General features: G+C 48.7%; 8 protein-coding genes across 8 annotated transcripts; 5 read left to right on the plus strand and 3 right to left on the minus strand.

Annotated features, from left to right (window-relative positions):
- Positions 1 to 1756: 1756 nt before the first annotated feature.
- ATNIH1004_000380 (uncharacterized protein) lies at positions 1757 to 3669 on the minus strand (the record flags this gene model as incomplete). The annotated part of the gene is made up of 3 exons (XM_033565096.1): positions 1757 to 2448; positions 2679 to 3585; positions 3619 to 3669. 3 exons carry the CDS (start codon positions 3667 to 3669, stop codon positions 1757 to 1759), a joined length of 1650 nt encoding a protein of 549 aa, XP_033430853.1.
- Positions 3670 to 3988: 319 nt separating this feature from the next.
- ATNIH1004_000381 (uncharacterized protein) lies at positions 3989 to 4380 on the minus strand (the record flags this gene model as incomplete). The annotated part of the gene is made up of 3 exons (XM_033565097.1): positions 3989 to 4041; positions 4123 to 4237; positions 4297 to 4380. The coding sequence occupies 3 exons, from the start codon at positions 4378 to 4380 to the stop codon at positions 3989 to 3991; spliced, it is 252 nt and encodes an 83-aa protein (XP_033430854.1).
- Positions 4381 to 5471: 1091 nt separating this feature from the next.
- Positions 5472 to 6755, minus strand: ATNIH1004_000382 (uncharacterized protein; the record flags this gene model as incomplete). The annotated part of the gene is made up of 1 exon (XM_033565098.1): positions 5472 to 6755. The coding sequence occupies one exon, from the start codon at positions 6753 to 6755 to the stop codon at positions 5472 to 5474; it is 1284 nt and encodes a 427-aa protein (XP_033430855.1).
- A 2975-nt stretch (positions 6756 to 9730) lies between these two features.
- SCS7 (fatty acid alpha-hydroxylase) lies at positions 9731 to 10949 on the plus strand (the record flags this gene model as incomplete). Its single annotated transcript, XM_033565099.1, has 3 exons — positions 9731 to 10434; positions 10487 to 10735; positions 10796 to 10949. The coding sequence occupies 3 exons, from the start codon at positions 9731 to 9733 to the stop codon at positions 10947 to 10949; spliced, it is 1107 nt and encodes a 368-aa protein (XP_033430856.1).
- A 775-nt stretch (positions 10950 to 11724) lies between these two features.
- Positions 11725 to 13617, plus strand: ATNIH1004_000384 (putative RNA splicing factor (Pad-1); the record flags this gene model as incomplete). Its single annotated transcript, XM_033565100.1, has 4 exons — positions 11725 to 12377; positions 12433 to 12741; positions 12823 to 13302; positions 13359 to 13617. The coding sequence occupies 4 exons, from the start codon at positions 11725 to 11727 to the stop codon at positions 13615 to 13617; spliced, it is 1701 nt and encodes a 566-aa protein (XP_033430857.1).
- Positions 13618 to 13973: 356 nt separating this feature from the next.
- ATNIH1004_000385 (uncharacterized protein) lies at positions 13974 to 15720 on the plus strand (the record flags this gene model as incomplete). Its single annotated transcript, XM_033565101.1, has 3 exons — positions 13974 to 14718; positions 14785 to 15203; positions 15487 to 15720. The coding sequence occupies 3 exons, from the start codon at positions 13974 to 13976 to the stop codon at positions 15718 to 15720; spliced, it is 1398 nt and encodes a 465-aa protein (XP_033430858.1).
- A 1392-nt stretch (positions 15721 to 17112) lies between these two features.
- On the plus strand, positions 17113 to 18898 carry ATNIH1004_000386 (PP2C family serine/threonine-protein phosphatase; the record flags this gene model as incomplete). The annotated part of the gene is made up of 4 exons (XM_033565102.1): positions 17113 to 17173; positions 17277 to 17499; positions 17552 to 18344; positions 18407 to 18898. 4 exons carry the CDS (start codon positions 17113 to 17115, stop codon positions 18896 to 18898), a joined length of 1569 nt encoding a protein of 522 aa, XP_033430859.1.
- Positions 18899 to 19930: 1032 nt separating this feature from the next.
- Positions 19931 to 20958, plus strand: PIS1_1 (CDP-diacylglycerol--inositol 3-phosphatidyltransferase; the record flags this gene model as incomplete). The annotated part of the gene is made up of 3 exons (XM_033565103.1): positions 19931 to 20096; positions 20169 to 20545; positions 20608 to 20958. The coding sequence occupies 3 exons, from the start codon at positions 19931 to 19933 to the stop codon at positions 20956 to 20958; spliced, it is 894 nt and encodes a 297-aa protein (XP_033430860.1).
- Between the last annotated feature and the right edge of the window lie 43 nt (positions 20959 to 21001).

Consider the following 21001-nt stretch of genomic DNA (forward strand, 5'->3'; position numbering starts at 1 on the left):
GAGCTCTTGACTAGCTGAATTGATTATTTAGGTATTTAAATCAAAATTTTGTCTGTTACTGTACGGAGTAGTAGTGCTCCCGTACTGTGATCAGACACCGCGCTAAAGAATTAGCGTGCCACACTAAGCCATTCTAAAATAACTAATGGAAAAGTACTATGTAATTAAGGTAAAGACACTCATTGAACACTAAACCAAATATGGTAGGAGGGGAATCTCAAAATAAAGTTCTTAATTTTCTAACAGACTGCTGATTGGTCTACGGACTGGGTTCTAGTTCCAAATAGGCTTAGTGCAAAGACTACCAAATCGGAGCATAGGAGTACAGTAAAACCTCATCTAGCCACAATATAGCTATCCCCCGTTGCAAACAACCTATGAAGTATATTTCCCATGGTCCAGAATGGCTCAAAAAGTGGCAACTCACCCATCGCCGCTGCGCAACGGTTGGTGATTTCCTTCCTTTTTCCTGCGGACATTGATTCCTAACAAAGCATACTAATGGAATAGGTGCCTGATGATAGTCTACCACAGAGATATACTCTAGGTATACGACCTGTGTGCTCTTTCATGCCACCGACTGGGATTCCAGAAGTAGAATGTATGGTTTTAAGGTCGAAGATCGACGAGCGGTTGGCCTTGGTTGCGTAGCGATGGATAAAGTGGCGAAAACAGCAGGCCATACCTAGATACGACCCCACCTGCTTCAAAGTGCTTGGAAAGGGTAGGTTGTGGATGACTTGTAGTTTCTCGTCTAGAGTAGTCAGACCTAGGACATCAACTCGCTGTCCTAATAACACTACCGAGGGGTAACTAATGTAACTCTTAAGGGTCTTGATATCCCAGTTGGGGTGAACTATGTAATCCCGGGCTAGAATTCTCAAATCAAACCCGCAGCGGGACTTGGATAGATTCAGCGTAAGATATCAGTATATACCTGGAAATGATACACATATAAGACACAATGACTCTCGTTTGACTAGCAGGCTCGATATATCTCCAAAAAGAAGAATAAGAACAGTAATACGCCGTTCGCTGAGGAGCGCCTTGTTGATTCCAAGAACCCGTAAAGATGTGGTCTTCTTGAATGACCACAGAATCCTTAATTCTTTTGATACAATTTCAAGCAACAGGCCTCGCAGGAATATGTACTTAGATGTTGTAAAAAGTAGGTTGAAGACAGTGACAGATGGGGTTAACTGTTAGTAGGATAAGAAGTGTTGCATCATGCTTGGGAAAATATCGTTCGGACACAAAAAAAAGCCAAGGGATCTTTGTGAGCTCTAATTGGTATCACAAAGCATACATTTCTATGGACAGAAGCTTGTTTAGATTGCCTAGGTGGACTAAGAAGGGGAAGAGAAAAATAGGCAGTGGTCCATATCTCTTAAATATACTTTTACACCGACAAGGCTAAAGTCCCAAGGATATCTCAGGCGTTCTAAATCTGTCAATATTCACTACAGGAATATTCGTCTGAATATAATTCTCCAGAGATTTCTCTGTCCCCGGGTCTGTAGAATAAATTGGTAGTAATTATGCTAGTCAATGTATTGAATAAACCTCTAGGAAAGAGTAGATGAGAGCGTGAATCTGGAGGACTCAGTAAAATAAAAGACAATCGCTGGTTTAGTTTAGCCTAAATATGGTATGCGAAGCGTTTCAAATGAATAGAAATGACCGTAGAAGGATAATTCCCAGTAAATCGTAAGGCTCATGATAAATATTTCATAGCAGTAATAAACCCGGCATAAGGTCAAGCCTCCCAGCTCCGTTTCTTCGCTGTAAAAAGCAAACGAGCATTCTCTTCTTGAGAACCACTAAGAGACCTTCCAGGCGACATTCGAGGAACTGCACTTATTTTAGAAAAATGAACATCAATTACCAGTGCTCTCCGAAGAGACGCATTTGCCCACGATCCCGACGCAAGAGGCCACTTTTTTGCATCCCAGTGCTTCAATGCGATCCCCACTAATCCTCTCCTATCACCCACTAGCCCCTCGATGCAATCCAGAGGCGGGATAAACCGACGTCGGACCCCGCAGCCGGTATGGTTTGTATCGATCTGGTAGTCAGGACACTGTCGAAGAGAGGCGATCACGGCCGTGATGTCGGTGGAGGGTGGTAGTTCCCCGTTGCCAACTGACTGAGTCTGAGCCTGAGCCTGGGCCCGGTCGGATACGTTTCCGACACCGTCGGATAAAATTTCCAGATCAAACTCTGGGTCAATCAGGCTCGAACCTAGAAATATGGTCTTGGTGCGTAATGCGAAAAACCGAGTCATTTGGCCTAGATGGAACATGTCACATGCACTGGAATTGCCGTAGCCGCATCGACATTGGTATGGTCGAGATGATGTAATGGCGCGTCCTGGTCCCTTTGGGGTGGCGGGCTCTGTTTCCGGCTCTTCTAGGGCACCGAAGGCGCGCAGGAAATATGCTTGTAGGTCTGTGATGGTATTTAGGATACATTGGCGTCGATAGTATATTTCTTCTATTTGTGGGATGGCTGATTAGTATTCTAATATGCGATAGGTGTATGTTTATAGGATAGGGAGGAATGGTGTAGTTCTATCTGAAATTAAAAAAAGAAAAGACAGGGGCAAAAAAAAAAAAAACAAGGGAGGGGGAAGGGGAAGAAAGAAACAAGGGCAAAGGAGCTGGAAAGAGTAATCCTACCTTCTAAACCGTCCGGAAGATACCACCATGGAAAAGCAGGTGGAGATATCAGCTGCTCAAGACCCATTATCCAGGACTTCGACCCCAGAATGATCAGGGTATGTGTTAGAATCTGGAAAACTGTGCGGTCGTCCAGAAATCTCGCTATAAAAATTGATTGTCGGATACGGTCCTCAGCCAGCTTCAGCATGGAGTCATCGAATTTGAGAAACGAGTGCTTCCTCCCATAGACATAGGCGGACCTTTGTAAGGCTTCGCGGACGACATGCGGAGAATTAAAAGCATCTGCCAATTGCACTACCCTTGCAACTAGAGAGGGACGCTGGAATTTGATTTCCAAATCAAAAATCCTTTGTTTTTCCTCATCAAACGAGCCGAATGATAGGATTCGAAGAAACGTTCCAATGGCATCTACTCCAAGTTTTGGAGAAATATGACCACTTGGTAATCGAACTGTTGGCAAGTCCTTCCACACTGATTCGCCATCAGAGTCAGGGTGTGGATGGTTCGACGCATCGTCGTCTATGTCAGTGGCTGTCCCTCGATGCTCTGTTTTCTGTTTCATGAAGAGTCTGCCTTCGGAGAACTTGTTGGGATCAAGCAGGGCTTTGAAATAGGGACTGTTCTGTGCAAGAGCCTCGCTAGACACCTGCCAACGATAAATATAGGGCTTGGCTGATTCCGAGAGGTGATCCGGACTGATATACTCAAGAATCACATCACCATGTTCCAAAATGGCTGTCACAGCGACCTGTAGGTGTGTGCATGGGTATAACTCTACTTGAGCATCATTGGTAGTGCCCAGACAAGGAGATAGGGAACTATCTGCTAGTTCACGCAGAGACAGAGGCTGAGAGAAGGCTCTGGATTCCCCAGAATGTGGTAATGGAGGATAGTCTGCATCCATCTAGGTGGATTATTTCAGCCCATGAAAGATCACGGCAATCAGGTCGCTTTCCACGAAGATTTCAGAGGAATTTTCGGAGGACATGAAGGCAATACTTCACTCGGTATGCTATATGTACAATCGATTTTGCTAAATCTGATCAAGACAACGAGTTGGGGACGGTGATGGCGGGGTTTTTTCCAGATGCACGGCAATGCCCGATTGGCGATGCATCATGTGACCATCTCCATGGACATCTGGAGAACTACAATCTGTCTCTCGATTCATATTTTATAGAAGTTTTTATGGCTTCAGCATGGTACATGTATTCATGTCGATTAGAATTTTCAATTATAACCCCCCAAAATTACCCCGTCATGCCCTGTCCTTCATTACATTTATAAAATAACTACTGGTTATAGTATCAATCAATCAAATTCGTCATTCCAGTGCCATCCTCCAGCGCCGTTGTGATAGCTATTGATGCAATGTATCTGCAGAGATATATGCGTTAGTTGCATCTGACGCAGGACCAGCGAGTCCAGTACAATGACTCACTGTTATTAAGGCCGTGGAAGACAGTCGCATTTCGTTTATCAATCTTCGATACATCCTTAGCCGTGGCATTCAACCAACTGCGTGGATGGTGTCTCAAGGCAGTGTCTCTCCAATGCTATGGACGTAAGCATCCAGACACTTTTATGGAGCATAAAACAAGACAGGCTCACTCACAGTGCTAGAAACGTTGGTACTGTTGCTACTTGCCTGCGCGGTCAAAGCAAGAGCGACGATACTGATCAAATATTGGAGCTTCATGATGGACTGACTGCTGGGTCGAAGGTGAGGTGTATCCTGTCTGCTCAGAACAAGCTCGTTTTATTACTTGTGGTAGACAGCAACCAGTTGATGGGATGATGTATTCAAGCTCAGAACTAAACGCATCACAGGTGTGTATTTATATTTCGTACCCCCCCCTGGGGATGGTTGTCTATACCTGAGATCGGTTACCCCGGCGATGCAGCAATACTCGAGTTTGTATAATTCTTGTCTGTGTGTCTCAAGCATCGTGGGAATCAATCAGACGCTAGTCAAGTACCATGCATATCCACGACTCCACCGTGTCTTTGCGCCCATGAAAATACATCACTGCACATTCTGTCCGGGTATCTATCTTCTCGTGTCCCAGTAGGTACGGAGTTGTAAGTACCTTTGAATTATGCATGGGGTGAGTGACGCTAACTCTAAGAGCACAGACAGTTGATAAGATGATCGTCAATGTCTCATTTTATCCATTCCACTAGACTCAGTCCCCTGGCAGGCATATATGCAAGGAGAGGTTCCGGTTTGAGAGGTTATAGTAAAGTTGTTGTGAAGGGCCGGGGCCCTGGACTGCTGGTCAATACTAAGCTTCTACCTTGCATAAGTGCGATGTACCCGGGCGGATCGTCAATATGCAACATATCCCTGTTAACCTCGTCGGGCTACGGAGTATCCTCAACTGATCCTGGTCGTACCCCGTGTCTACCCGAGATATACTGGTCGGGATCAGCAGATTATCTACAACACGTCAACCGATCTTGACCATGATGAATTGGTCTCGTTATGTTTTAAAACCCATAGATATTATACCTGGCTATTATATGAGACAGAACTGACCAGCTGTCTATCTAACGTGAAAATATGAATGCATCATCTGAGCATCACCTCTTGTTTTGCATACAGGCGCAATTGATGACAACACAACGAACGATTCATTCCTTGCTCAGGGATATGACGGGACACGAACTTCGTGTACGCAGGCGAGAAGACAAAATGAAAATGGTAGATGGCAATGGAAATCTAGAATGCATGACGAGACGGCAGAGAAATGTAGCTAAGCATGACAAAAAAGATCCGGGGAGGGAATTTTATGGTATCGCTATGATCGGGCAGTGCAGGAGCTTGCGACCGTTCATCACCTTTGTGTTCGTGTATGGATTCGTGTTGACTTCGTCGGTCCCATCTCGACTCTTCAACGCCTGCTCCACTATATAGAAGATCCGCCTTGCTATCGGATTGTTGGGCTCGACTTGAGAGGGCGACGGGGCGACCGCTTTCCCGTCTTCATCTTCCTCGACTTCGTCGATGATTTTGCCATCCATGACACCCAGTTGATAGGGAATGATCGAGTAGACGCTCAGACACGGCAGGGGGTTCTCCTCGTTCGTCGAATATGGCCCTGGGGCCGTATCGTCGTCTTCGTCGGGGATGTCTTCAAACATGTCTTCTTTCTTTGAAGTTACTTGCCACGGGTCAGGACTGATGAAACCCAGTACAAAGTCTTGGTTGGCGCGGGCAGCCGCTATACTGGTCCGTCGATATTCCGGCTTGAATAATGTTTGGGTCATCGATGGGAGAACCAACACCAGACCCCGGGCGTAGATGGGTGGGGGCGGGATCCCGGCCTCTGCAGAGCATGGCGTCGACTCGCCGCACTCTGGAATGGATGGTACCCTCCGTTTCTCCTCGAGCGAGTCTTGCGGTACGTCCTCGGTATGCTGAGTGATCGTCTGAGTTAGGGAGATGGTCGATTGTTTCCGAGCAGATACCGCGGCGTTTTCGTCCGCCGATGCTCCTGATTCGGGCCTGCACAACGGGCGCTCTGTTGTAATCTCCGTTTGAATGGTTTTCAGGGTGTGGGAGACCGCTTCTCGAGCCGCCGTTCTCAGGGTTGGGATCAACAAGTCGGCCTCTTGATTGTTAATCGGCACACCCGACGACCAGGCCGAGGCCATCGGGGACCACGATGCCGTCTTCACAATCCCTCTTGTGTATGTCTTCCGAATCAGATCCATCATCTCATTCCGCATTTCTCGCGTTTCCATTTGAATTCTACCGATGACATCAATGCTGGCATTGAGGAGCCGGCTACTCTCCCACAACAAAAACCCATATTTTTGAGACAAGGAGGTCAGTTGGCAAGCCGTTTCGTAACTCCAATCATCGATGATGTCCGCATGGACTTGTAGAATGGCAATATGTGGGCCGATCAGGGCTGCGAGGTGTAGGAGGCCTTCGGTGGTGTTAATAGTATGGGAAGGTGACACACACACGGGTTGACCGAATGGTAAACCCTTTTTGACTTTGATTAGGGTCTGTAAGTAGACATTGATACGATTCCCCGGAAGGGACGGGGGTGTCGTTGTGTCCATATTGTATGAAGCGAAAGGGGGTGGTGGAAGAAGGAGCGGGCTTCCAGTCGAAGGGAGGAAGAGAGGGGAGGGGAGAGACGAGAGAGGAGAGAGGGGGGATGGTGTTTGAGTTTATTTTCGTTCTTTTCGCTCTCTCTCTCTTTTTTTTTTTTTTTTCCTCTTAATTATATTTCCCCTTAAATAGGTACCTCTGGTCGCTCGCTCTTGACCGTATAAGCTTAAGAGGGAAAGATAAGCAGGGAAAAGGTTGACGGATTTGAGGGAGCTAGACTGGGGCTAAAGGAAACTCCGTCCCAGACTGAGGAGAATGGCCGAGATCCAATGACTGACAGCAGGTTGAAACTCCCCACTTTTTTGACAGTTAGTTCGACCCGATCTCGCAACCCAAGGGACATTAAAAGATTAAAAGCGCGGAGGTGTGGTTGTTTTTATCTCCCCACCAACTCAAGAGACGTAGATGAAGGGGGACCGATGGATACAGGAAAATTCCGTCCGTACGTATGTATGTATGTATGTAGTAGAATCGATCGGAAAGGGGTCAACACCCTAAAGCCAGTTCATCAAAATTAATCTTGTGTTCTGGTGTTTTTTCGCCGACGGATTAAGTAATCATCCAGCAATGTGCGTCCCATTAAATAGGCCGCATACATTAGTCCTCCTTAGTTCTTCAGTAGTCTTGCCTAGGAATGAATGAATCTTCACAGTGACTTGCCGATCGGATTCCCACTTGTTTCGGAATGCTTCCTCCGGGCTCCAACTGTGCGTCGTCATAAAATGCAAGACCTCGCAGGCGAAACGACGATGGCATCTCGAGGGGATTCTTCCCCTCCATAAAGTTAAGTTCAGTATGATGTATTATCGTTGCAATATCTTAGAATATCGACGTTGATACAATGACATCGATCGTCGACAGGAGGGTTTCTTTCCCTCGTCCGCCCTTGAAAGAGGGGTAGGGTATCCGTAAAACCGAAACCATCAAAACAAAAAATAAATAAAAATAAAATTTAAATAAAAATAAAAAATAAAAATAAAAAATAAAAGATAAAAATTCACTGCCAACAAACACCGTTCCCAGGCCAGACGGAGTTGCCTACTGCCTCTGCAATCATGACTCCATCTTCATGCTTTAGGGTCACGGAGCCATCGTCAGCCCGGATGCGTAGTTGATTAACGCCACGCCCCAATAAATGCCCGTCTAGCCACGACCAGAAAAAAAAAGAAAAAGAAAAAAATAAGCATGTTGTCTTCACCAACTTGCGATTCACAAGATCACTTTTAGTTGCCCCTCCCCCGATCCTGATCTGATACCGGCTCAACTGGTCGATGCGTCGGTCCCAGCGTCAATGGGAGGCACCACGGACTGATTAATGATCATGTGTACGGAGTAACTACCTCCTCGTCCTTGATGGCGCACCAAGACGTGACCCAAGGTGGAGCTTGGAATTTGGGTAGATCCCCCCACTGAGGGATCTGATCAAAAGAAGTATGTACATACGAGTACCACTGATGATGATTGTGCGTGGCTGTTGAATTAAAAAAAACGGTGTCGTTCGACGGAGTACTCCCGTCGTCCAAACCAAACTATGTGCTAACCGTGTGTGGTGTAGTCCAAGGATTTTCTTCTCCCCCTTTACTTCGCCGAAATAATCTCTCATCTAGATCAGCTGATGATACTGTACCACCCTCACGTAGTAGATAGGTTGGTAGTGCTGTATCCCCAGTGCAATTAAATGGACCTTCAGCCCTACTCCATCAAATCCAACAAGCAATCGCCTGGACTGCTATATACAGGTCCGAGGCGTACGTAGATCGATAACTGTTCCAGCTGGTATTCTGTCCATTGGTCAATGCGATCAGTGTACTCCATTCAGTCTCAGAATCGAGTTCTTCCGGATGAGTGGTCCTCCTTAAAGGCCAAACCTAAAGCACTATGTATAAGGTGGGTAACTATGATCCAATCTTATTACATAGTGGTAAAGAGATTAGGGACAAGAATGGATTGGAGATACCAGGATGAGGGCCATGAAGTGAAAGACAGGGAAAGGCAAAGGGCATGCATAGTTAAGCCAATAGGAATTTGATTTAACATCCAAGTACGGAGTATATGGTGACTGGAGAAATCAAGTGTCAATACGCGGAAACCAAAAAAGTGGTCCACGGGAAATGTAAATCCTCAACCATAGTTTGAGCATCCTTTAGTTAGGGACAATGTTTTTGTATAGTACCTACGGAGTACTTCCCGCTGCTAAGTGCTACCGTGTCTGAAACCAAGATCTCCTCAATAGCGGATCCTGCAGTATAAGAGTGTTAGTCATCTCGTAATGAGAAGGTTGAGCATCACATGTTCTTGCCAACAGGGAATCATTCCACCAGGCATTATCAAATGATATTATAACGCAGCATGCTACCCAACGTCTTCTTTCTTCCCTGGCTAGCCTTATCGGGGAACTGAAATACTCCGGAGCACTCTGTTATGCATACGGCGTTACGGCCTTTGCTCTTACTTTTTGATTCTCTAAAGAATACTCCGTAGGCTGATGGACAACTAATCAGGGGTTGGGCCCAAAGTAGTTAAGCGCCGCTCAGTCACCCTCGAGGCATCTGCAGCATATCTCACTCAGCATTTCACAACCTTAATACAATCTCTCCCACTGCTTGCTGTGTGATTTCTACGTGGTCTTTGGCCAAACAATTACTGGAGTGGCCGAGTTTCCGTTTGCCAACTCTCCGCCGCCCATCCCGTAGTTTGAAGCGGATGTCCGATAAACCGCTGACGGCTCGTTCCTGTTGCAACGAAATTTTCCCCTTCGGAGCCATCGGACCCGCCAACTCCCCTAGGTGCTTTGAGGCTCACGCCACTCTTCCCTTCCCCCCCATTTATTACGTTTTCTCAGCACTGATCCGTCCAACTACATTTCCCGCATTTGTACGCCCATCCTCCGCCTCTCGCGCTATACTTGGGAAACTAAATACCGATGTCTCGAAGAACCTTGCCAACGTTCTCCCCTGCCGAGGTTGAGTCCCATAACACACCGAAATCTTGTTATGTGACACTCGGCTCTAGAGTTTACGATGTCACCTCTTTCGTGGATGATCATCCTGGGGGTGGTGACTTGGTCCTGGAATATGCGGGCAAAGATGTGAAAGAAATCCTGCGAGATTCGGTGTCCCATGAGCATTCCGAGGCAGCCTACGAAATTCTTGAGGAAAGTCTGGTCGGGTTCGTTGCCTCCAATTCCAGCGATGCAGCTATGAATGGATCAGCGGAGGCATCGCGGCCTGTGTTTGCCTCGACAGGTATGTCTCGGGAGGAAGATTTGTCGGTCGAGACAGACTACACCAAAGATTTCCAGACCCATAAGTTCCTGGATCTCAATAGGCCACTCCTCATGCAGCTTTGGAACAGCGGCTTCAGCAAGGAGTTCTACTTGCAACAGATTCATCGTCCGCGTCACTACAGAGGAGGAGAATCCGCCCCTCTGTTTGGTAATTTCCTGGAGCCTCTCAGCAAGACGGCCTGGTATGTGGTGCCGATTGTGTGGCTCCCTCCGGTCACTTACGGGACTATTCTCGGGTTCTCTGGACTGGGAACAACGGCTGCTACTTATTGGGTCTCCGGCCTTTTCCTCTGGACACTTATTGAATACTTCCTCCATCGGTTCTTGTTTCACCTTGATAAGTATGATAGTCCCCAATGCACATGTCTTTGATGCATTTCTAACAATGTCCAGATACCTACCTGATAACCGCGTGGGGCTAACCCTCCATTTCCTTCTACATGGAATTCACCACTACCTGCCCATGGACAAGTATCGACTGGTGATGCCGCCGGCTCTATTCATTATTCTCGCCTCGCCGTTCTGGAAGCTGGCACATACAATCTTCTTCTACAACTGGTACGCTGCTGTGTCAATATATTGTGGTGGTGTATTCGGTTACATTTGTTACGACTTGACCCACTACTTTCTCCATCATCGAAAGTAAGTGTAATGCGATCTCTCACATCCCCTGGCCCATTGCTGATTGTGACTGTTTTCTAGCCTACCTTTGTACTACAAGGAGCTCAAAAAATATCACCTTCTGCACCACTTTGCTGACTTCGACAACGGATTTGGTGTCACGAGCCGTTTCTGGGATCGAGTCTTTGGCACGGAGCTTGAAATGCCGTCTCGAAAAGGCGGAAAGTCTCAATGAGGGGGCTTACCAGCCTATTCTATAAGCATTGCCTCCCGCTTTTCCTCTTATGCTCAACATTGATTGTATCTCACAAACAACGATGTTACACTGGGATCGTGGGTTATTATGCTCCTTGAGAGAGTGACAGGATATGTACACTTTGTTTTAGGGATCGGTTTCATCTACAGTACTTTTGTTCTTGGGATCATGAACCAGTGTCGCAGGACTTGATGAATCCTGGAGTGTTGGCGACATCGTTGAACTCAAATTAGCATCTACATGACTGTATATAACTACATTACTTAATACATAATGAGCTTATCTCCTAGAGGTTATCCCAATTCTGTTAATAGGCACAAGCCTGTGCCTTAAAGTATGGCTCCCAAGGGTGGAAAAAAGTTAAACAATATGGAGGCAAATGCCAAGAATCACGTGACCTAAATTGCTTTTCACTTCACCTCGAGGTGGATAAGAACGGGGCAGCATCCACTACTGTTCTTCTCCAGCGAAGTCGTCCGTCATATCCAACTCTTTACCTCACTCTTGATAAGTCTTTCATTACTTCTGTAAAATTAAAGAAAAGCTGGAGTAAAAAGAAAAAAAAAAAAAGATCAAATAGAAGGGTTCGCTCAAGTCACGACTCTACTACAGTCACCCAGTCTAACGAAGCCAAAGTGACCTAAATCCTCTCTCCACGCGATCTCCTTTCCCCTTTCTATTCAGTTTTTTTTTTTTTTTTTTTTTTTTTGTTTTTGTTTCCCCAGGGAATAGGGATTATCAGCAGATCACCAATATGTCAGGTCTCGATGTTGAGGCTCTACTCGAGTCCACAGCTGCTCCCTCTCAGGAACCCCCCCGCGACCAAGACGACCAGTCCAAAGCCGACAACAGTGACCGCCGTGATCGCTCACGAGACAAAGATCGCAAGCGTCGTGACCGCAGCCGCGAACGGCGTCGCGAGCGAGATGGCGATGGAGATGAAGACTTGAGGAGCCCGAGAAGCGAACGTGGCAGTGCTAACGGAAGCCATAGAAGCAGAAAGAGGAGCAGGAGCCGCGATAGTGAACGCCGTCGGTCTCGTCGCGACCGGTATGGGGATGAAAACCGTTCCGGGGGTGACTTCTACCGCGGAGGTGGACGCGCCCGCACTCGATCTCGCTCCCCCTATGATGACCGCTACTATCGACCCTCTGGCCGTTCCCGTCGCGAAGAGCGGGACGAGGACCGACGCTCTCGCCGGGACCGGGAGAATCGCCGACGCAGCCCTAGTAAAAGTCGGGAGAGAACCCCCGAGTTGAATGAGGATGAACGTGACCGGCGTACCATCTTTGTGCAGCAGCTCGCGGCCCGGCTGAGAACGAAGGAGTTAATCGCATTCTTTGAGAAGGTCGGACCGGTTAAAGAGGCGCAGATTGTCAAGGACCGTGTCAGTGGAAGGTCTAAGGGGTAAGTGCCTTTTTTTTTTTATTTATTTATTTGCTGCGAAGCTAACGACTTTCAGTGTCGGCTACGTCGAATTTAAGAACGAGGACTCCGTCGCCCCTGCTATCCAGCTTACAGGACAAAAGCTTCTAGGAATTCCCATTATCGCGCAGTTGACCGAAGCGGAGAAGAACCGTCAGGCTCGCAACCCCGAAGCCAGCAGTGGCCAAAATCACGCTGCCCCTTTTCACAGGTTGTATGTGGGTAATATTCATTTCAGCATCACTGAAAGTGACCTCCAGAATGTGTTTGAGCCGTTTGGCGAACTTGAATTTGTGCAGTTGCAAAAGGATGAAACTGGGAGGAGCCGGGGGTATGGATTTGTGCAGTATGTCTTTCTTTCTTTCTTCCTTCTCCTCCTTCCTTTCTATTCTATTCTTTTGTTTAACCTTATGGCTGACCACCGCAGGTTCCGCGATCCTAACCAGGCTCGGGAAGCCTTGGAAAAGATGAATGGATTTGACCTTGCTGGTCGAGCCATCCGCGTTGGCCTTGGCAACGATAAGTTTACCCCCGAGTCAACCGCGCAACGCTTGCAGAGCCAAGGTGCAAACCAACAGAATTTCCAGGGGTCGTCATTCTCAGGCCATGGAGGCCGTGGCGTGCAAGCCGGCGGCACTAACAACTTCGACCGTGCGGGAGGCCGGGACTCGGAGAAGGGAGCGGGAGCCAGTGCGCTTGATGATACAGACGTTGCCGGTGTGAACTTCAACAACTATAGTAGGGACGCATTGATGAGGAAACTTGCAAGAACAGATGAACCGTCAGAGCCAGCCGCCGACGACAAACAGAAGATTCTGCGCCCCAAAACGGAAAGCAAACCACTGCCAGTCAACGTGAACATGGCGAGTCGATGTGTGTTGCTACGCAATATGTTTGATCCTTCCGAGTAGGTTCTTTTTTTGTTATGGTCGAATGTGGAATGCTGAGGCTAACAAATACTAGGGAGGAGGGCGAAATCTGGATTAAGGAACTGGAGGATGACGTCCGCGCTGAGTGCGAAGAAAAATATGGCCATGTTGTTCACATTGCACTAGATCCGAACTCGCAAGGCGATATCTACCTCAAGTTCGACCGCGTCCAGGGCGGCGAAAACGCCATCAAAGGGCTGAACGGACGGTTCTTTGGAGGCAAACAGATCACAGCCCAGCCGGTTGTCGACGCAGTTTACAGCAGCTTGTTCTCCCGAACGAAGGCGATCTAGACTGGGTAGGTATTCTATCTGATAGATACGATCTGCTTGACAACGCTGCCGCTGGCTACCCCTGGTAGGTGCCTTCTTTCTTGTGCATTGACAGTGCATGCGAGGCTTGATCTGTTTATAGGTATTGTATATGTTTGATTAGCTGAATTGTAGTGATTGAGATTTGCATAATGGACGTAACTTCTAGAGTTGGTCCCGTAGTCACTGGCTTTACTGGCTTGGTGAATGTTGTTAGATCTTGTTCTTGCACCTGCAGATATCTGCTCCTTGTGTTGGCTCTTGTACCTTTGTACGCGTTTCCTCTCCTTCCCTTCTTTGCTTCTTCTTTCTCTTCTCCTCTTACCCTTGAACCTACGATGGAATCTGTCCCAGGCTCTCCTGGCCCCTCAGTGACCAGCGACTCCCCCGTCCCAGCCGGAGAACTGCAGAAGATGCTGGACGAATGTACGCAGGCTATCCAGGAACTGCACCTCCAGATTGCCGAACTGGAGGAATTGGTACAGAAGCAGAAACGCACCATCAGCCACCAGAGCAAGGTCATCTCCGACCCTCGAGTGCATCGTGCCGTTCCCATCATACCGTTATTCCCCTTGACGCCGCAACATCCTGGTCCCAGCCTAGTCGCCTCCCCATTCACCCCTCAGTCGGGGCTCTCCCCGGGGTCGAGTATCTTCGATCGACCTCCACCTCGGTTTTCTCTGTCCGAGAGTCCCGATCCATTCGCTCCTAGTCCTGGACCTAATTCTACAAACCAACCGAAGGAAGGATGCAACTGTCCCCATATCTGCGCACTATTTGACACCGACACTACGATTTCCACGCTCTCGATCCGGTTCCGCAACCTGTACCAGCGCACGGAGATCTGGGGCTATACGCATGCCAATGTGCCTCAGATCCGCAAGGATAGTCGACTGGATGCGCAGAAAAAGGAATATCTTATTGCTTTGGCGGATCGGTCGCAGGTGTCAGCACTGTTGGGTGACACCAGCACTCGGTATTACCTCGTGGCCAAGGCGCTTAATTATTATTTGGTGCAGGAAATCTTGAAGATCAGCGTGGCGAGACTGTATGATTCGTTGGAGGTGGATCTTCGAAGTGCCAGTTTGTTTTCTCCACCATATACAATACTGATGATGAAAATGCAGCTAACGTAAAGACATATGATAGATACTCCACTGATGCGTCAACTCGCAATCCTCGCCACCGTCTCTCGCACCAAAGACGTAATCGACCATCCCGGCTTCCAAACCTTCTACCAGGAAAAATGCAGCGCTCACGTCGCCAAACTGTGGCAGTACGTGGGCCCGCTCTGCTGTGACTCATTCGAGACATCGTCGACGGCATGGCAGGAGCTGGGAAACATCGTGCGCGAGGCGCAGTCGCTGGCCATCGATATGCAGGTGGCGCCGTTGGAGTATCATTTCGACTTTCCCGAGCCGAACGAGTCGTTCGAGCCCACCACGATGATCAACCACGATCGGTATATTCGAGGGGATCCGACGGGGTTGAAGAATCAAGACTTCCGTGTCAAATTGGGCGTGTCGCCGATAACGAGGATTCGGAATCATGCCGTGCGACCGGCGGAGGTGAGGGTGGTTTTTTTGGGGGGGGTTTTGTTGCGTCCACGTTGAGTATCAGAGGGAGGTGGGTTAATATCCATGAGTCTACTGAGAGGTATCAGAAAGAAAGAATAAAAAGGAAACATTGTTATTGGTCAAATTTAATGCTTGGGAGTAGTAATTGTATACCTCCTCTAGCCAATCTCTTATACAACCAAGCCGGTTTCTCCAGTCTGTCATTATTCTCTGTCCTACTAATCTGCGTTCAATGAACGACTGCTCGCGCCTCGACACTCATACGTTGAATCAGTACGGATTATCACCGGAGGAATCGCTGCTGCTGCGTGAGACGCAACGCGGTTGCACGACGCCATTGGCGGCCAGCAGACTCAGTGTCACCACCGATCCTCCATCCATTGGTTGGCTCCGTAGCCAGCATCCAGCAGGAAGTATTTATGAGGCGACCGTGGGCGATCACCACGGCCAATGGGTCAGTCGTGCAGATACTCCACGACAGAGCAGGGCGAAGCAGCAGCAACAGTAGCAACAACAGATGGAGGAGAGTTGTGTCCTCAGCTCCAGCAAACTCAGTGATGGTTCTCAGCGTCTCCATCATGATGATCAGATCCCTCTGTGAAACTCTACCGTCACCTCCAGTGCGAATTCCTCATCTGCGAACTGCGCGCAGTTTCCTATGCACGAATGGGACTCCCTCCATTGTCCAGCGGGGTGTCTGCAATATCTTCTCGCATCTTGATACGAAGTGCTGAACAACGATAATAACTCGTTCCAGATGTGGACTATGCAGCGCCACGGTGACTGGATGTACTCCGTACTGTATGTGCTTTCAACGCGGTCGGTTGCTCAGTATGGTCCTTTGCTGTTGCAGCTCGTTCCATGGACTGGATAACGGCTTGTAAGGGCTGGGAGTATGGAGAGGACTGGAACTGGGGAAGGCCCAGCTCACCTATTCTGGAAGGCTATTTTGGAAAAATATCTATAAGTAAGCTTCACGACGGCACTCCGTACTTGGGTCATGGTCTACCTGACTGTCAATAGTTTGACGGCTCAGATCGTCGCCCGCAGCGCCAATGACTTCAGGTGGCGATGATCAGCCAGTATATAGGGACTGTAAGGTGACTCTGTACTGTGGCAAAGTGCTGTAAGGGATGTTTTCCGGGTTGGCTAATTCTTTAGTTAAATTTAAGCTATTTTAATTAATTGATTTGAACTATTTATATTGTAGTAGAGGAACTAGAGGGATTGGCACGTGACATTTGTATGGATAACTATTATCTTGTCCTCGTTCGAAGAGGTAATGGACGATTAACAACCTTCTTGCAGACCACGAAGCGCACCTGCGTAAGGGGAATGTTGTCTTCTCTCCTGCCAGGAACTTGTGGACTCAGGGCCCACAACTTCTGAGCTGTCTAAGAGTGTCTCCTTGACCTACTCCTTCGGAGTTCTACCATTTCCCTCTCATTCAATATTTATTCATCATTAGTTCCGCAGCAATCTATCGCTGAGTCAGCAACACACCTTGCGGCCAAAACGACAGGGGTCACGGATGATAGACACGAGGTACATTGTTAGCCTGCTGTACCTATAGCTGTAGCTGTACAAGTAGGTGGCACTTCTGGCCTCAACCTAGACTCCTCATAATAAGTGCAAATAAATGGAATAATCAAAGTACAATACTTCCCATCATGCCCTGCGAACTCGAGAGAGCCTGGATCTGTCGGGTTTGCTTTTCCCCCTCGTCGCATACGCTCGGGCCGCAATCCCATCGCCCCCCGCTGCAGGACATTCATTCACTTCTTTTTTTTTTTTAATATTTTTTCCCCTCAACATCATCCAACCATGGGCCTCTCCTTGGCTCTCTGATCCCCTTCCCTCTTATTCTTAGTTCTACTACTTTTTCAATGCCTCGATATTCATGAATCTGTCTCCTGCGAAGCGGGTCACTGTCCTAGTCCGGACCTTGACCAACTGTCACCGTATGTTCCTTATCTCCGAATTTTCCGTACCTCAATTACAGATCTGGTCGCGTTCTGAACTGGGCACCTTGACCGTATTTGCTGACTTGTCTTGATGGTTTAGCCTGCATTGGGTTGTCGAAACGCCGGTATAAATCCTGTCATGGGAGGTGGGCTAATGTTCGACCCCGACGACGAGAGTTCCACGATTACTTCGTGACACGGCTACCGTCGTCCTCGCTTCACCCAGACCCAAGAAGCCCGCTGAGCTCCTTCCACAAGCTTCCTCGCTCGGCTTCCATGCCCCATACGGGGAAGACAACGCAATCCCCAACCTCTTTCCAGGCGTTGGTGAACAGAGAGACCACGACCGTCCGCATCCCACTTCGCAGCGCAAAGCACCATTTCGGTGTCTCCACCTCCCGAGGCACTCGTCCCTCCAACGAAGATACTTATCAAGCCGGAGTTATCGACATCCCAGCCTTTGCGAAACGCCCCCCCTGCTTCGTTGACTATCAAACGACCGGGCGCAAAAGATGCCTCTCCGCAGAATGAGAACCAAGGGGCGGAGACCGCGAATGGGGACCCGCAGGTTTTCTACTTTGGAATCTTCGACGGTCATGGCGGATCCGAATGTAGCGCCTTCTTGAAGGATGTGCTCCATGAATATATCCAGGATACGGTCTCGGCATTCGAGCTGCGGTCTAGTCTGAAGAAGGATCGGGAGGGCTACTATCCCGAGGATGCGAACCCATCGCCTGGGAATCTACCAATCGTTCAGGGAGCAAATTCCAAGCAGATTGGTGAGCTGGAAAAGACTCTAGTACGAGATTGGAAGTCCCTTGTGGGAGGGTACTTTAAGAGGTTTGTGCCCGCTTCCTTCTCGCATGTTGGACCCGATGCGCATGGGAAGTCCAGCGAGGACAAAGGGGCTACTATTGAAGAAGTACTAGAGTACGCGTTCTTGCGCGCCGATCTGGACTTTGTATCGGCACAGGCTGCGAGGCATGACGATGAATTGGACCAGATTGGGCAGCCTCTGTATCAGGACAACATCTTGTATGGTCCCCGTCCCGTCCAGCCGTTGAAGTTCAGCGGCTTTTCGCGGTTCAAAGGTGGCAGTACGGCCAGCGTTGCCCTCATTTCTACCCCAACCGCGACGCCTTTTTTTGGCATCCCTCCGCCCCGTCAAGTTTGCTGGTGTCGCATGTGGGCGACACGAGGATCCTGTTATGCTCAACGGAAACCGGCGAGGCGATCCCCATCACCTCGAATCACCATCCGTCGTCGCCCATCGAGGCCAACCGGCTGCGGCGATATGCCGCCACATTTGTCACTGATTCCTTTGGCGAGGAGCGCATGAGCGGGCTTGCCAATACCCGCGCCTTTGGGGATGTACAGTCGAAGCGAATTGGCGTGTCTGCCGAACCCGAGCTGCGACGGGTTGAAATGGCACCGGCGGAATTTTCGTTCCTGGTGCTCATGTCGGACGGGATCAGTGGGACGCTCCCTGATCAAGAGGTGGTCGATATCATTAAGGAAGCCAAAACCCCCGACGAAGGGTCGCGGGAGGTGGTCCGATTTGCAACTGAAGTAGCCAAGGAAGGAGACAATGCTACCTGTCTCGTTGTGCGTCTGGGTGGTTGGGAAAGACGGCTAGAAGGAGGACTGGGAAGTATGGGCACCAAGGAGTCGAGGGAGTGGCGTCGACAAGAAGCGACTGATCCGCGCAGGTCACGGCGATGAGAACTTTGAGATTCTTTATTCTCAGTATATCACCTTGTTATTTTATATTTTACATTTTTTTTGTCTTTTCTCTATCTGTGGATAATTGTAAATATAATAAGATATCACGATTCCTATGGAACCTTGGGGTTGAGAGCGTTGTATATATACAAATAGCAGCTTTTAATTAATCAGTTCTCCTTATCCATTACCTTATTCTACACTGTATTTATATTTTATTTTCTTTGTTTGAATTTGTGGCTGTAAGAGCACAACTCCCGGCAAAACTGAGGGAAGAAAGCCAGAACAGGAAAGAGAAAGTACCAACCCCAAGCGAGATGATGTGCATTGCTTTTTGGAGATGGATTAAGATTCGCCTTCAGCCCTTCCGAGAGTCCCGCCCAATATTGAACAATCACAATCCCTTGATCTCCGGATTACGTTCTTCTGGTCTCTTCTTGCATCGATCGTCGCCGGTCTGATGCTTATCAAACTCCTTATCGCCCAAAACGGCTAAATCATCCAATTCCTTCTTCCTCGTTCACCTCTTATGTCTTGTTAGATTTGGACTATTTCATCCGCGATCCGGTGTTCTTCTGATCCTTGAACCTCCTCGGTCTTTTTCCCCGGAGGAAAGAGGCTCGTCGTTGGGATATTCTAGCGAGTAGGATATAGGAATCGATACGTGTTTGGGAAGGGGAAAAAAAAGAGTGAGAAGCAAGCTCCCTCAAGCTCTCACCACCACCCCGACATTATTCTCTAGCCGCATCCTCGGTCGTCATTCTTGAGAAAGCTAACTAACTGTCCGAGGTTCTTACTAGATCCACCGATTCCATTCTTTGTTCAATTGTTGAACCACCTTCGACCCGCTGTTTGCCCGTGGACCCTCTCGGATAATACCTGCCTCCGCTATCCCTTAGTTGAACTTGTTGTGAAACTCTGTTATTGAGACTACTCCGTTCAATCCTTTTGTTTTATTTTATTTTCTTTTCTTTTATTTTTTAAATTCTACCCCCCCTCTCCAACATTTGCATGTCACTTGTGGAAAGCAAAATGAGCGCTAGAACAAGAAGGCAAAAAGCAGCTGTGGCTGCCGCGCAGTCGGATGAGAGCGAGACTCCTGTCAGCAATGGCACAGCGCAGAAGTCACCGAAGAGAAGCAAGTCGGCAACAGCTGGAAAGGAAGAGAATGTATACCTGTTTGCCCCGAATCTTATCGGTACGAGATTTCCCTGCTCACTCGATATGACAACGTGTCTTATCGTAGTGCTAACATGATGCTGCTACTCAGGATACCTACGGGTCGTGTTGGCTATCGCTTCCCTCTACTATATGCCCCTTCATCCTCGTACCTGTTCCCTCCTGTACAGTGTGTCGTGTTTGCTGGATGCGTTGGATGGATACGCGGCGCGATATTTCAGCCAGTCCACCACCTTTGGTGCGGTGCTCGACATGGTAACCGATCGCTGTACCACCGCGTGTCTTCTGGTCTTCCTGAGCTCCGCCTGGCCCCGGTGGGCCATTATCTTCCAGGGCTTGATTGCTTTGGACATGGCAAGCCATTACATGCACATGTATGCCACCCTCAGCATGGGAGGCTCAAGCCAGAGTCACAAGAAAGTCGAAGCCAGCAGGAGCTGGATTTTGTATCAGTACTACCACAGTAGGGTAGGCTTCTCCGATTTCGACTTCAATTGTGGGTGATTGTGTGAGTGCTGACCACCCCGCAGACGGTCCTGTTTATCTGCTGTGCCCTCAACGAGGCTTTCTTCATTGGTCTCTATCTTCTTTCTTTCTCCTCCCCCACGCTTTCGCCTTCCCTTCTTCAGCCTGTCCCCGGAAGCCCAGCGCAGCCGGCCCCCACTGGCCTGTTTGAAAGCCCCTGGAGTGCCGGAGCCTTGGAGTTGGCACGGGCCAACAAGATTGACAGTTTCTGGCCCTGGGTGATCACCGGAGTCTCGGCTCCTGTCATGGCACTCAAGCAGATTATCAACGTGGTGCAGCTCGTGAAGGCCAGTAATTGGTTGGTCGAGGGAGACATTGCCAACCGTAAGGCCTCCTTGCGTGGAAAGAGGCACTAGTCCTTCCCAGTGCCGATGGGCTACAAGCTGTGCGAATCACAGT

Source organism: Aspergillus tanneri, assembly GCF_003426965.1.
Source record: "Aspergillus tanneri strain NIH1004 chromosome Unknown AapTan_2_pilon_pilon_pilon, whole genome shotgun sequence".
Classification (NCBI taxonomy): Eukaryota; Fungi; Ascomycota; class Eurotiomycetes; order Eurotiales; family Aspergillaceae; genus Aspergillus; species Aspergillus tanneri.